General features: G+C 42.2%; 1 protein-coding gene across 1 annotated transcript; it reads right to left on the bottom strand.

The window, feature by feature from the left end:
• Positions 1-1,627: 1,627 nt before the first annotated feature.
• On the bottom strand, positions 1,628-11,693 carry LSMEM1 (leucine rich single-pass membrane protein 1). The gene is made up of 4 exons (XM_077841334.1): positions 11,606-11,693; positions 10,487-10,618; positions 4,489-4,623; positions 1,628-1,848 (listed from the first exon to the last, which is right to left on the bottom strand). The coding sequence occupies exons 1-4, from the start codon at positions 11,691-11,693 to the stop codon at positions 1,628-1,630; spliced, it is 576 nt and encodes a 191-aa protein (XP_077697460.1).
• Positions 11,694-15,249: the final 3,556 nt, after the last annotated feature.

Here is a 15,249-nt window from a genome sequence, read left to right as displayed (position 1 = left end):
AGTCTTGCCTGGGTTCAGCTTGAGCCAGCTGCTCTTCATCCAGGAGTTGATTACCTGTAGACAGTCTCACATTTTAGTAGTGGTGGTGGTTGCATCAGTTGAGAAGGAGATAGATATATAGTTGATAGCTGAGCCCATGGCATTTCCCTATCTGTCCCAGTACTCTGATGCTGAAGAGAAGTGGAGATAGTATGAATCCCTGGGGGACTCTGCAGGTGAGAGCTTTCAGCGAGGAGGAGCAGTAATCCATCACCACATTGAGTTCTGCTGGAGAGGTGCAATTGGAGCCACTGTAGTGTTGGGCCATCTACCCCTGCTATGTCATGTAGTTGGATTTGTAGCACCTTTGTAGTCCACTGTGTCAAACACTCCAGAGGGGTCCAGCAGTATGAGCAAGGAGATCTTATCTGTGTCCATGACTATGAGAAAGGCATTTTAGAGTCTTTAGAGTCATCTCTGTGCTGGGCCCTGGTGTCAGCTGGTATAGCTGCACCTGCTCAGACAGCTGTAGCCTCAGTAGCTAGACTACCTGATGGATCACTGCACCTGATTGGTTCGAACAATTAGCAGACTGGCTCTTAAGCCCAGCAGCAGCAGTTCAGTGGCTGCTCAAAGCAATAGCTTCTGTGACTGCTTGTTCCCAGCCTTGTCTCACTTTGGGTCACTCAGTCCTGATCCTAGGCTCTGGCCTTTGAATCCAGTTTTGACCCTTGGCTCCAGTTCCTGATCTCAGACTGCAAACACTAGGCCTGACTCTGGCTCCAACCACTCCAGCCACCTACCACCTCAGCCAACATTCTGGATGTATTCTGTGTTGTAATTGAAATCAAAATATTTGAAAATGTGGAAAACATCCAAAAATATTTATATAAATGGTATTCTATGGTTGTTTAACAGCATGATTAATCACGATTCATTTTTTTAATTGCTTGACAACCCAAGGCAAAACACAAAATTGTTCTCCATGTCCACTGTAGGTAGGACAAGGAGTAATTGTCTCAGTATGCAGAAGAGGAAATTCAGGTTAGATATTAGGAAAAACTTTCTAATTATAAGGGTAGTATAAAAAGACCCACTGAACAGGATCTCAGTTGAACCACTTCTCACTGAAAACTGAATTGTTCTCTAATAGAAAAACAGCCATTTGCTTTTGTGGGTAGTAAAACCTAGAGGCCCTGACCCTGCGACCACGTGGAGACCCATTGCCAGTTCACCCCATTCATTGTAAATTCCAGGAGCCAAGCCTCCTAGCCCAATCCTGCAAAACTTTACACATATAAACCAGGATCAGGTACTATTTTCTGTGTTAAATTTAGAAGCTTTTAGAAATTTGGGCCCAGATCCTGCAAGATACTTTGCTCACATAGAATTATTTGCAGGAACGGGGCCGTAGTGAAGCATTTCAGAGTCAAATGCCAGAGCTAAACATGTTGTAACATCCATATATTCAAGCTAGGTGGATGTAAATCTGTGCAGTGTTAATTGCTCCATTCTCTTCAGGTTGCTTTTCAAGTGTTGTTATGGCACCTGCTAAATCTGAATAATTAAATAACCCACCTGGTTACATAGGAGCAGAGCTGAAAGCAAATGAATAAACTGAGAGAATAGTTTTCATTGCACAGGGGATCTACTGCACTGTTGCTTCCAGCTTTGAACGGGGAAATAAAGAGTTACGAAGATAAGGAGTGGGCGGTTTTTGATCTGTAAAGAGATTTTCTTCCTTCTCCATAATTCCTGATTGGTTTAGATGCTTTAATATCATATTGTTTATATTCTTAAGATCTTCTGCGTTCTTCCTTTCAAATGCTAGTCTGTTTGATATTTCATCCATCTTGTTGCCAGTGCGAACTTTAAAAGGAAAGGACATTATGTTAAACTGGTAACATTTAAACCAAGTGGATCATTGTCATTTGGTGCATCCCTGTGGGAAATTGAATGGGAATTTATTCAGAGACATAACAACATGATAGCAAGTTCAGAAACCTAGTTGGAAAAGGTTGTGTGTGGAGAAGTTATGGGCTGACTGAATTCTTTTACAACCGATTTTTGTTTTTATTCTGGTGTAGTATAATGCAATAAAACATACTGCTTAAGAGTCAGCATATACAGTCTTCAGGTGGGCAACCCTCTCATTACCATCCATAGAAGATTTACTTATTTAAGGGTTGTAAGATTTATCCCTATGTCTGGACAGAAAACATTCATACGTCCTTTCGGGCACAGTCCCTAAATAAATCACAGAGACTTAGGACTAGAACCAGAACCCTTCATTTCCCAGAACATAGGCCTCTGAGTTAAAAGAACTCCTACAGCTGTTAGTATTAGTAGCCTCTCATCCTCTCTGTGGAACACAAGAGGATGATATCACTCATTTATTTTTCTATATATATCAGTCCAGTACATTATGTACTTGGGCCTTCTCTAGTTAGACAAAACTTTCCCCGAGGTTCTGAGTTTGATAGGAGCTTAAATCCAACAGCAGGGTGCCAATCCTTGATGACTCTGTCTGCGGATTACAGACATAACACTAGATAAACCTCATGGCTGGGAGAAAAACCTTGGAACTTCAGCTCCCAAAACACAGGCCTCTACCCCTTTGGGTCCATGAAGAACTTCTGTAATTAACTGTAATAGTGGGTCCCTTACCTGCTCTGCCACCTAGTCATTACCCAGCAACATTACGCTTTGAGTTATGCATAATATAAAGCCAATACTTGCAACAGGGACACATCCTGTTTAAGCAAATTTGGGGCCATCATAAAGCAATTTAATTGGACTTCCCAGGTACAACATTCAAGATTCCCTGTGCAGCCTTTACTTCCCTGACAGTCCTCTGCTTTGCCAGGGCTCTGTCATGAGTCCAGAACTGCAGTTAGTGGAGGCAGGGTAGGGAACAGTGGATGAAAGTTTCCTGCTAAAAGAAGAGCATGAGGAACCTGTGATGTGCCCCAGCTAGAGCCATGACATGGGGGGAAACATCCTGCTGCCAAAGGGCCTCAAGTTCTTATCACCACAGCATCCTCAGTTAGCAGTATGCACCTCATCCGATCTAACACCTTAGCCTGAGCAGTGAAAACCAAACTGTTGGGTCCCTGTGATTCAGGGGTAGCCAGTGGCTGTTGGCTTGGCAGCATTAAAGGCCCTACAAATGGATAATTATCCCCACAGAGGTGATGCTATTAGCCAATTCTGATATCGCATCTGATAGGCTCCTTTTGTTTGGGGAATTCTTTGTTCCAGATTATTTCCACTCAGCTGTTAGCACGGGAACCTGAAGCCCTCTCTGAATAACACGGACTGAATGTCAACTGAGCTAAATTCACCCCCTCCCATGTTACTCCATCAGCCTTAATGGAATTACACCAGGAAGAAAATTCTTCTGGAGAAGAAAAGAAAAAGGATGTTTTCAAAACATTCCCCAACAATACAATCTACTAGAAAAGGAAGCACTCTGCTTTACAGTCAACATTTCCAGGAACCACAGCCTAGCACTGCTGAGCTATATTTCAACTACTGTTCTTATCACATCAAGGTTAAATGCAGGTTGTTTAAAATCCTCCTTTAAGGTATGGGTCACACTGATAACCTGTTGCTGGGCTTGGCTGATGAAGTAGCATGGAAAGATAAACTAGCTTTTTAAAAGTTGCCCTGCCAGCCTTGCTCAATTCAGATAAATTGGCACACAGCAGCAGCCCCTCCACAAGACATTTTTAGCTTAATTCATTTCTATACCTTGTACTGAGGGAATGGGTTCAAGGTTGACACTGTTGCAGTGCTAGGAAGAGAGCCAGGCACATCCTTGTTCTGGGGCCAAGTAAGCAAGTCTGAATAATTCTCTGGCCTCCCTGTCAAACCTAAGACACATTCCAGTGAACATCTGTCATTTCCCATCTCAGGAGGTATCTAACTCTCCCATCTTGGGACACCACTTACCCAGGTTTTAGTTTATAAGAAACATCACTAGCCTTCCCAGTGCAGGGCTGCATTGCACAGCCATTCAAAAATGCAACATATTTAAAGGATCCAATACAATAGTGTAGCTCCTGCTTACACAGTGTGGCTTTCTAGCCCGCTCGAGTAGTTAGATCGGAGAGGTTTGTAAGTCTGAAGCCTCAGAAGTGGCTTCTAGTCCCCTTAGCTTAGGGACTAGAACAATGGTTCTCAATCGGAGGCCCACAGGCCACTTGCCGCCAATCAGCACAAAGCTGTGGCCCATGTGACATCCTCAGAGCGATACAGGTAGTATTGGATGCAGCACACATAAAACATTATGGGCTGCATATACGTCCCACAATTGTAAATAGGTTGAGAACTACTGGACTAGAAGCTCATGCTTTTAGATCCAGAGGTTCCACAGATTCAATGCCTAATGCCAGTTACCAATCCAAGTGTTACAATAGCTTGTTACAATGTAGCTCAATATATTCCAACACTTCCTTCAGTTTACAGGCCACGTTATTTACAAGAATCGTAGCATGCTTTACTTACTTGTTAAGAATATTACAAATGAAACAAGTGCCAAACTGACAATCAAAATAATGATCAGTGTGACGAAGAACAAATGTTGGCAACTTATGCTGCTCCATGTCATCAAACTGCCAGTGTTCTCTTCCTCCTGGGCTGCTATGGAATGAAAATAATATTCTGATATGAAATTGATTGGAGGTTATTAGGAAAACAAATAACAAAATGCCTCTGGTTCTCAGCAGAGAGAAGTCAGAATACAGTAGCTCCTCACTTAAAGTCGTCCCAGTTAATGTTGTTTCGTTGTTACGTTGCTGATCAATTAGGGAACATGCTCATCTAAAGTTGTGCAATGCTCCCTTATAACTTCGTTTGGCAGCCACCTGCTTTGTCCACTGCTTGCAGGAAGAACAGCCCATTGCAGCTAGCCAATGGGGGCTTGGAACCAGGGTGGACCGGCAACCCCCCTATCAGCTCCATGCTCCCCTAAGTTCCTTGTGCAGCAGCCGCCCAGCTGGCTATCAATTGCCAGCAGTTCAGCTGTACCTCCCCCCTCTGCCATGTCCTGCTCCTGCCCTCTGCCTTGGAGCTGCTCCCTGAGCCTCCTGCTTGCTGAGGGGGTGGGTGGAGAAGACGGGGGCTAATGTCAGGGTGTCCCCCTCCCCCTTGCTCCTGGACCTCGCATACCCCATCTCCATAGAGCAGGGGGACACATGACGGGGCTCAGGATGGAGCGAGCTTCCTGGCAGCAGCTGTGGTCTCAGCTTGCTGATTAACTTAACTAGTCAGTGTACTTAAGAGTGGGTCAGCATACTTAAAGGGGAAATGTGCATCTTTCTCTCTCACACACAAGATGTGTGTCTCTCTCTGCCATGCTGTCTCCCCTCCCTCTATTTGTGCTGCCTGGTAGAGTGTGAGGCTACATTAACAACAAGTTAACCCTTGAGGGCTCAGCTAATTGCTAGTTCATCATTTAGCACAAAGGCATTCCCTGGGAAATATCCCACTTGTCTGACTTCACCACCTCAACCAAGCTTCACAATCATCATTGCTGTGTACAGTATTAAATTGTTTGTTTAAAACTTATACTCTGTGTGTGTGTGTGTAGAGAGAGAGAGAGAGTGTGTCTTTTGTCTGGCAAAAAAAAAATTTCCCTGGACCCTAACCCAGCCATTTACATTAATTCTTATGGGGAAATTGGATTCGCTTAACATCGTTTCACTTAAAGTCGCAGTCTACAACGTTAAGTGAGGAGTTACTGTACACCCAAACTTTGAGAATGCTCAGAGCCAAGTCCACCCTTTCTGACTTGGATCCATCTCTGTTTCTGAGTAGGATACAGGCACCATGTTATTAATAACTTTAGCCGTTTCCTGGTAAATTGCAGTCCTATTCCAGAAAGGAGATGTGTAAAAATGGCAGTGCTTACTTAACAGATCTGCTCCCTTTATGTATTCAGAGTTATACTGGCTCATCTTAAGCAGCAAAATATTTTTTGACACTTTCACTCCTGATAACCACAGGAGCCATACAGCTAAGAAAGAGTGAGCAACATTCCTTTCCAAATTGTGAATCATCAACTGACTGGTTGGCTTACACCTGTGCAACTCTGCTGACAGCAATGGGCCTGCACAGGCTGAAAGCCTAATTTGGCCTGCAGAACCCTTATTTCTTGCAATGTAACATGAGAATGAGAAGGGAAGAATCCAGTTTTACTCTCCCAGGTTCAGGCTGAATGGGCAGGGGAAGTTAGACTATATTAGAGCTTGTTGGGACATTTTCTTTAAATATACTGTTTCACTGAAATGGAAACCTTTTTCCAGAGATGTATGGAGTTTGGTGAAGTTTTTGCCTGCCGGGTTTACTAGGTCCAGGATGGACTCTTTTGGCACGTCCAGGAAAATGGAGAGAACAGGAGATGCAAATAGAAAACTGACATTTTGGGGATCTGCAAATGGCCTTTTTTTCCAACACAATTCCATTTTGTGAAAACATTCGGAATGTTTTGGTTTGTTCCTATGCAGAATGAAAACAATTGTTGAGACCTCAAAAGTTGTCATGAAATGGAATTGTCCTTCTCCAGCCAGATCTAGTATATATAAACTGAGCACATTTGGCATTGGGGTGAGAAGTAAGCCCACTTGCCACTCCTCCTGCAGATGCAAGAAGAGGGACTAGAGGACAACCTGTTAGCCACGCCTTCCCTGAAATTTGTGGGGCAAGCCAGCTTGCTGCTCTTTAGAAACTTTGGTGGGTGAAAGGACAGGTCCCTCACGAAAAACATAACAGTTAAGTGTGGGGTGGATATGGGCCTAGGGATAGGAAGGATAGTGGGAACCAGGGTCTGAATCCTCCTCAGAGTTCCTGAACACAACTGAGAGTTTTGTGTGAACCTTAGTTTCCCATTTGGGCAGCATTTGCCCTAGGAAACCTTTTGGGGAAGTTCTGTGGCCTGTGTTATACAGGAGGTCAGACTAGATCTGTGGTAGGCACGGCCCACGGCCCACCAGGGTAATCCACTGGTGGGCCGCGAGACAGTTTGTTTACATTGACTGTCCACAGGCACAGCCGCCTGCAGCTCCCAGTGGCCCATGCAGCTTCCCGCAGCTCCCATTGGCCGGGAACGGTGAACCATGGCCACTGAGAGCTGCAGGTGGCCATGCCTGTGGATGGTCAATGTAAACAAACTGTCTTGTGGCCCGCCAGCAGGTTACCCTGATGGGCCACATGCACCCTGCGGGCCACAGGTTTCCCACCACTGGACTAGTTGATCACAATGGTTCTTTCTGGCCTTGGAATCTATGACTCACAGTCTAAAATCCCTGTCTGGAAAGAGGACAGATGTGCATCTCTGCTCATAGACAGCTGAAGGCTAGAGGCTTGAGACTAGAGCAGGCAGTCCTTGAGCAGACCACCAAGGGGAGATTAAAGGTGGGTTTACACTGAAGCTTTGACAGAAATCACAGCTGCATATGATAATCTCCTATGAAAAATGTATTTCCAAATTTCCATCAGTGTTGTGCTGAATCTGGTAAGACTCTTGAAGGGCACTGCAATTAAGCTGATGGTGATAAAGAAGAAAAAGGATTGTGTATGCCATAACAGCACATTGATGATGAGTAAACCCACGGTTTGGGAGTTCACTGAACTAGTCAGAGATCCCTGGGAGTATTTTTGCTGTCCTTTATTGCATTTAATGTGTTCCTGCCTGTGGATAAAGTAAAGCCTGCAGCCTTTTAATATTTGTTTTTTTATTATTATTATTATCATGGCCTCAGCCTTCATAACAAATACAATTTGTACTAAATGCCACCACCACAGATATTGCTTCCTAGCCAGAATAATAAGGCTGGGGGAGCTGCTTTCAGTCTCTCAAGCATTGGCAGCTATCAATAGAATTCGCACAAATGCCACTTGTCTGCTCTGCCTAATGAACGCTTCTTACTAGCCAAACGTGCCAGCTTACGCTATTGCAAGTAACCAGTGAACAAGGATTCCTGCCAAGCTGCAAACAATGAGAACATTTTATGTTGTGAAGCAAAAAGTAATTGGTGTGGAGCGCCTACCAAAATTAGAAGCCCTTTCTTTTTAAAACTACTTTAAAATTATGGCTAATGTGTTGCCTTAGGTTTGGTTACGTCAGGTCACATTAAGCTACTGAACTAAAGGAATGCCATGCATACTGCAGCACAAGCAGTGTTGAAACATCCTTTTGTTTAAATCCAGATCTGGCATTTTCTGTAGAAAATGGTAGCAGTGTCCCATTTATTTTTCATGATTACCAGAGGGTGAAAAATGCTCACACAGTCCAAAGGGGTGGAAGCAGTAGATATGGTATAGTTTGACTTGAGTCAGGCTTTTGATACGGTCTCACAGGACCTTCTCATAGACAAATTATGCCTAGATGAAGCTACGATAAGGTGGGCGCACAAGATGTGGCCAAATTGTGGAAAGTCCAAAGGAGAGCAATAAAAAGGATTAAAGGTCTAGAAAACATGACCTTGGAGGAAAGATTGAAAAAACTGGAGAAGAGAAGACTGAGAGCATGACAACACTCATCAAGTATGAAAAAGGTTGTTATAAAAGGGAGGGTGATAAATTGTTCTCCTTAACCACTGAGGACAGAGCAAGAAGCAATGGGCTTCAACTGCAGCAAGGGAAATTTAGGTTGACATTAGGAAAAAATTCCTGATTGTAAGGGTAGTAGAACAAATTACCTAAGGAGGCTGTGGAATCTTCATCACTGGAAGTTTTTACGAACAGGTTAGACAAACACCTGCCAGGGATGATCTGGGTAATACTGAGTTCTGCCTCAGCACAGGAGACTGGTCTAGATGACCTACACAAATGGCATATACAAATAGTGCAGTCTCTCGGAAGATATTCTACTGGTGTGAGGGCAATCAGATACTTACATAAAACTCCAAGCATTAAAGAAACATCTAAAAATATATCATAGAGAAAGAGCCAAATTGGTGTACAAACTATACATAGCACTGCTTTCATTTTCTGCTGAAATGCAGCCACCTGTAGGTAACTGTTTAACAGCACCAAAAGTACTGTATAATAATTTAGTCCAGAAATGAAGAATAACATCCATTAAAAATTACAGGGAGAATTTTGGTAGGTAAAGAGAAATAATCTGACACTAGAACTGATTTATTCTGTGCCATTTCTTGTTCTTGTTAAAATGAGGATAGCCTACATTAGACAATACTATGGCAGCTTTCTATCATTTTCAATAGGGGATCCTGGTGTCTGGCCGCTGTACAACCGTAGTAATTAACAGCAGAAAAATGTTCAGCCCCTTGGCTAAGATGTTGATGTCTTTCTAACTCCTCTTGCCTCAAAGCTCAAGTGTCACCTATGATATTTCTCCCAGCATTATCTATAAGATATAAAATCAGTCAAGGTAGTGGCTGAGTGGCTATCTGCATTTTTGTCCTATTTGAAGCCTAGTTAATTGTGACTCTTAATGTACAGCTACTCTTCAGCCAAATTTCAAAAGTACAAATTGTGCTGCTAAACTAAGGAGAACACTACAGAATACTGTACCTACTTAAATAACATAATGTGGAATGCTGCCAAGAAACTGCCGCTTGTAAAGTGCTTTCAGATCACAAAAGAGTCAAACACATCTCGACTATTGCTGGCTAAAAATATTCTTGTTGCCATGTGTGAGTCAAAGATAAAAGTGCACAAAAGCAGTAAAATCAGGAGGATAGTACAATTCTGAATCTGTTTGAAATAAGTTCCCTGAATTAAGATCTAAAGAAGGTTCATCGAATACCTCAGGAAAGTGGCTGGGATCATCAGGTGATAGTCATTCCTTAAAAGCAAAAACAGGATCACAATAATTTTAGTTGCTGCTTATTATTTTCTTTAAGCTTTTATGTGTATTTTAGTAATTGTGAAAATTGCCAGGCAGAAGAGAGAGGTCATCATTTTTATTCCCAGAATAGATACATATTGGGAATGATGGCACAGGCTTCCTACAATGTCCCACCCATGTGCCTCAGACATGACGTGAAGGGCCTAACTAGAAGTGGAAGGGTACCTCAGTTTTAACAGAGAATCCTTAGCCCTGCTGTGGACGCTGCCAACAAGAATCTGGCACTGGCAACTGTCACAGACAGGTTACCAGAGTAGTTAGACCACTGGTCCTATGTGTTCTGTGCACATGATTCCAGTTGTGCTGGTCATTTTTGTCATAGCTATCTCTAATCAGAATTCAATTTCCTTTAAATGCCTGAGTTGAAGTGCACTTATTAAGTCAGATCCTTAGCTGTTGTAAATTGAGATAGTGCTGTTGACATCAGTGGAAATACACCATTTGGATTTACACCAGCTGGGACTCTGGCCCATTTTGTTAAAACATGTAGTGCATGTGTTTATATGGTAAATAAATCCCAGAATGATAAGCGTTAGTTTAAATTGTCAAATACATCTGTACATTAGTTTCTTTTTTTTTTTACCTAGTGTATACTGAGAATAGTTGCCAAGCATTATCTGGCATACATACTCAGCAGGTGTTGCGATCCATCAGAACACAGATGCAGTTTGTTTAGGTTGTTTAAGGAATCAACCACATAAAGTTTTCCTTCTTCATTGATATCAAGTAAGTCAATTTCCAGAGAAGAACTCTCCATTGTACCTAAAAGAAAACATGAATATTGGAAATAATGACTACTATTAAGGGGCCTGATCCTGTGAGGTGCTGAGCTCCCTTAACTCTCACTGAAGTCAGTGGGAGTTGAGGATGATTAGCTCTTTGTAGGAGATATTCAGAACCTTTCAGGATAGGACCAATATGAGCTGTGAGTAACTCACTAGTTAACATTTCTATTTTATTGTTCGAGATCTCCAAGTGTTAAAGTTCATTGCCACATCAGAATTTTGTAGTATACTGTTCCACCTTTCTAGCTCCTGCATTGATTTAGGTGTAAACTAATACTTATTTGTATAACATCCAAAGCTTGGAAGGTACTTTACAGACCAATAAAACAGGGTGAAATCCTTGCCCCATTGAAGTCAATGGCAAAAATCCCTAGTCTCTCCCCTGATTATCTCACAATCTAAGTACCAGAGATGTGAGATGATAAGTAAAAAGCCGGTAGGAGAGTGAAGGAGAAAGGTTCCCCATGTTTATTTTTTTCCCCTACTGTTCCTCAGATGTTCTTGTCAACTGCTGGAAATGGCTCACCTTGATTATCACTCCAAAAGGTTTTTTTTTCTCTCCTGCTGGTAATAGCTCACCTTACCTGATCACTCTCATTACAGTGTGTATGGTAACACCCATTGTTTCATGTTCTCTGTGTATATAAAATCTCCTCACTGTATTTTCCACTGCATGCATCCGATGAAGTGAGCTGTAGCTCACGAAAGCTTGTGCTCAGATAAATTTGTTAGTCTCTAAGGTGCCACAAGTCCTCCTTTTCTTTTTGCAGATACAGACTAACACTGCTGATACTCTGAAAAATGACAAGCTCGTTCATTTGCTTATAAATACTGATACATCACTGTGGCTTGTTTTTTTCTTGGTTAAACAAATGATTGGGGTCAGGGTGGTCAGGAAAAAGTTATAGCTTGCCATAATTGCTCTTCTTTCTTTATTTTAGATTTGGTTGACACCAGAACCTACTTTGAAAAGGGTCTGAGCTGGTAGCATAGGCCTGTGCCACTCCAAAGAAGGCAAGACAATTCTTGAAGTAAACACAGACTATTTCCATGCCTTAAGGTAATTGTTCTGGTATTCTCTGATATATGGCTTAACTTTGGATATGTTTACACTGCATTTAAAAACCCATGGCTGGCCCATGCCAGTTGACTCAGGCTAAGGGGCTCTTTAATTGCAGTGTAGACATTTGGGCTCAGGCTGGAGCCTGGGCTCTAGGGCCCAGTGAGGTGGGAGGGTCTGAGAGCTTGTGCTGCAATTAGGCAGCCCCTTTATCTGAACACCATATGCCTGAGTCAGCTGGCACAGGCCAGCCATGGTTTTCTAATTACAGTGTAGACTTACCCTATAACACCTCCTCTTTGCCAAGGGCTTAGCTCTCAATGCGCACAAGTCCCTTGGAAGTGTTAGAAATTTACATTCACAAATTAACAAAATGACAGTTAGAAATCACATCCTATGTTTTTAGAGTGGATTACTTCTTATCAATTTTCAAACACCCAAAGGTGTGAGGCTCCAGCCTATCTCGGCTAATAAGAAATTTGAAACTGCAGCTACCAGGGCGCAAAAGAGGCTGCTAGACCAGGGATTGGCAACCTTTGGCACATGGCCCTTCAGGGAAATCCGCTTGCGGGGCGGGACAGTTTGTTTACCTGCAGCATCTGCAGGTTCGGCTGATTTCAGCTCCCACTGGATGCAGTTCGCTGTTCGAGGCCAATGGGGGCTGTGGGAAGCGGTGGCCAGCTCATTCCTGGCCCACACCGCTTCCCGCAGCCCCCATTGGCCTGGAACAGTGAATCGTGGCCAGCTGGAGCTGCAATCGGCTGAACCTGCAGACACTGCAGGTAAACAAACTGTTCCGGCCTGCCAGCGGATTTCCCGGACATGCTGAATGCCAAAGGTTGCCGATCCCTGTGCTAGACTAACTATGGACCCCTTCTGATGTCATTGCAGAGGATAAAAACTCTTATTCCCCCTCACCTTTAAGAAAGAATTAGAAGGGATTTAGCTCCCCGATGGCTTCTCTGCTGAGTCTGGGATAGAAAGCCCCATTACTTGGAAAATGTGAATCACGTGTGTGTTTCAACAAATATACATTCAGAGTTATGGGGAAAGATGTCTATAGAGGGAGTAGAGCTGGCCAGAGTCACCCAGGCATACAATCTTTTATCAGGCCTTTACCATACCAAAGCCTGTAAAAATCTCCTCAACATTACCATTTATGCTGGTAACCTTTCAGGACTGGTACCCACACTACTCTGGGTAACATTCAACGGTACATTTGCTCTAGGCACATGAGACCTTTTCCAGCTCCCTCCTTCTTGACTCAGTTACCAAACCCAACTGGCAAGTTTCCTGACTCACCCTTTCCATAGTATGACATCATGAAGAGCAATTTCCCTCTGTACCAACATTTTAATAAGTGCTGTGGGGAAAACTGGGGCTGTTTCCTGTCAGGCACGCGTAGGAGCAGATACTCATAGCATCATGCCAACCCACGCTGCTCTAGTTCGCTCCCAAAGTTGGGGACACAGCCAAATAACTACTCATTGACTTTCAGTGAGACTTAGGCTCCTAACCAGCTCAGGTGCTTTTGAAAAGGGGCTAGCACTCATAAGGGAAAATAAGACTGATGGCTCTGTAAATACATGAACAGAAAGAGTAAAGTCTTTATTCAACTGAGGGGAAATGACATGAAAATGAGTACAGCTCCTTTTTCTTTTGTCATTCTGAGCAGTTACTGAAAAAATAAAAAAATAAGGTGAAAAAGCTAGAATTGCAACCAATCAGCTCAAGCCAGTAGCTTTTATATATGCAGCAGTAATTTCAAGACAGATGACTTCTATGCACTAGAATGTATAAGGTAACAAGTTCTAGTAGCTATATCATTACTATCTTTGGTATCTCCATATGACCACATCCATGCCCAGCTGTACTTCTTATGGGACGCAGTTATGCAGCGTTCTACAGATTCACCACCTCTCACACACAAGGGCCTCTCGCTATTTTTAGCTTCAGAAGGGCAGTTGTTTTCCCTGAACGTTTTCCATTTTGGTTAGACTTCCTTGCAACAACTTTAAGAAAGACTCTCCTGAAGACTTCAGCTCTAATAAATGTAAGTAACTGATCTGATAGTTTTAGATATGTGTTACATTCACAAGTTGTAGATTTTTGTAGTTAAGTATTTAGAACCAATTTCCCCACTGTACACTCACTTTCTGTACATACAAACAGCATGCTATGAATGCTCTGTTTTATGATTTATTTCCACGTCAGCACCTTGAAACAAACAAGATGCGAACACAGATATCAGCGTCACTGGCCTCCTAACTATTAATTAGTTTCACAACAGGGCTAAACTAACCCTCAGAGCTTTTAAATTAGTCATTGTAATTGGTATTTTAATATTGCTTAAAGGCCACCACCTCATAAGCATTAAAATATCATAACTTAATACTTTTAAATGTAAGTTATTTTTGGTAAAGTAAAATAAGTACCTAAAAATTCTTAACAAAGAATAAAATCAAGGCTAAATGGATTAGCAAAACAATAGAATGAAGTGTAAATTACTTACAGTTTAACCATAGTCAGCTAAAAATTCAGGATGGAAGAAGTCATCAAGTATCAAGTATGAGAAGAAAACTTGCTTTGTAGTTTCCCCCCTCACTTTTAGACCCTGTAAACTCCCACAGGACCCATAAACACAGCTATGAAACTGACTATCCCTTTCAATCTATATTTAGCGTTCATTTTGGCCAAGAAGTCTGGTTTCTATTTAAAACACACACACACACACACAGAGTTCACTTATTAGACCAGAGTCACTATGAAATTTTAATATTCACTGCTATTATGGTGAGTTTTTAATATGCTTTTGACATGTATCATTTTACTAATATTTTGCACTGAGTGACTTTTTAAAACAGGCTTGATAAACTAATCTAACCAATATTCTAGTTAATGAAATAATTAGACATCTCAAGATACACAAACTACATCCGTTTAATTTATCTTCATAACAAAGTGTGACTTTTTTAAAGTACTCCATACAAAGGACTCTAACAGATTTTTCTGATGTATTGGTTAAGAATGGGCAAAATACTTGCAATGCAAATTTCTATTTTTCCAGTGAACATTACAGACGGTTGGATGTATTTAACAATTGCCACAAGTGGTGCGGTTGATGCCAATACAAAACCAAATAGGCTCAGACAGCTGATCTATGGAGCAGTCCCATATTTCTATAATACCATTTTGCTGTTAGTCTGCATTTTAACAGTGTGAAATTTAGGTCATGACAAGTGCCTAAATCACGTAATCGTTTCTGTAAATGAGGCATGACAAATACTAAAAGTCAGAAGACACATAGTTACACTATCCTCTAACAGACAAGGCACTCAGAACTAAAAGCAATAAAGAAGTGTGTAATCATAGAATCATAAGACTGGAAGGGACCTCGAGAGGTCATCTATTCCAGTCCCCTTCACTCAAGGCAGGAATAAGTATTACCTAGACCAGAGGTTCTCAAACTGTGGTCTGCGAACTGAGCTCCATTCAGGTGGTCCGCAGATAGTTCCCTCTAAGGTGCGTGCCTGGGCAGCCACACAGGA

This window comes from Eretmochelys imbricata, chromosome 1, assembly GCF_965152235.1.
Source record: "Eretmochelys imbricata isolate rEreImb1 chromosome 1, rEreImb1.hap1, whole genome shotgun sequence".
In the NCBI taxonomy this organism is placed as follows: Eukaryota; Metazoa; Chordata; order Testudines; family Cheloniidae; genus Eretmochelys; species Eretmochelys imbricata.
The sequence above is the reverse complement of the archived record's forward strand: the minus strand, read 5'-3'. Positions and strand labels throughout refer to the sequence as shown.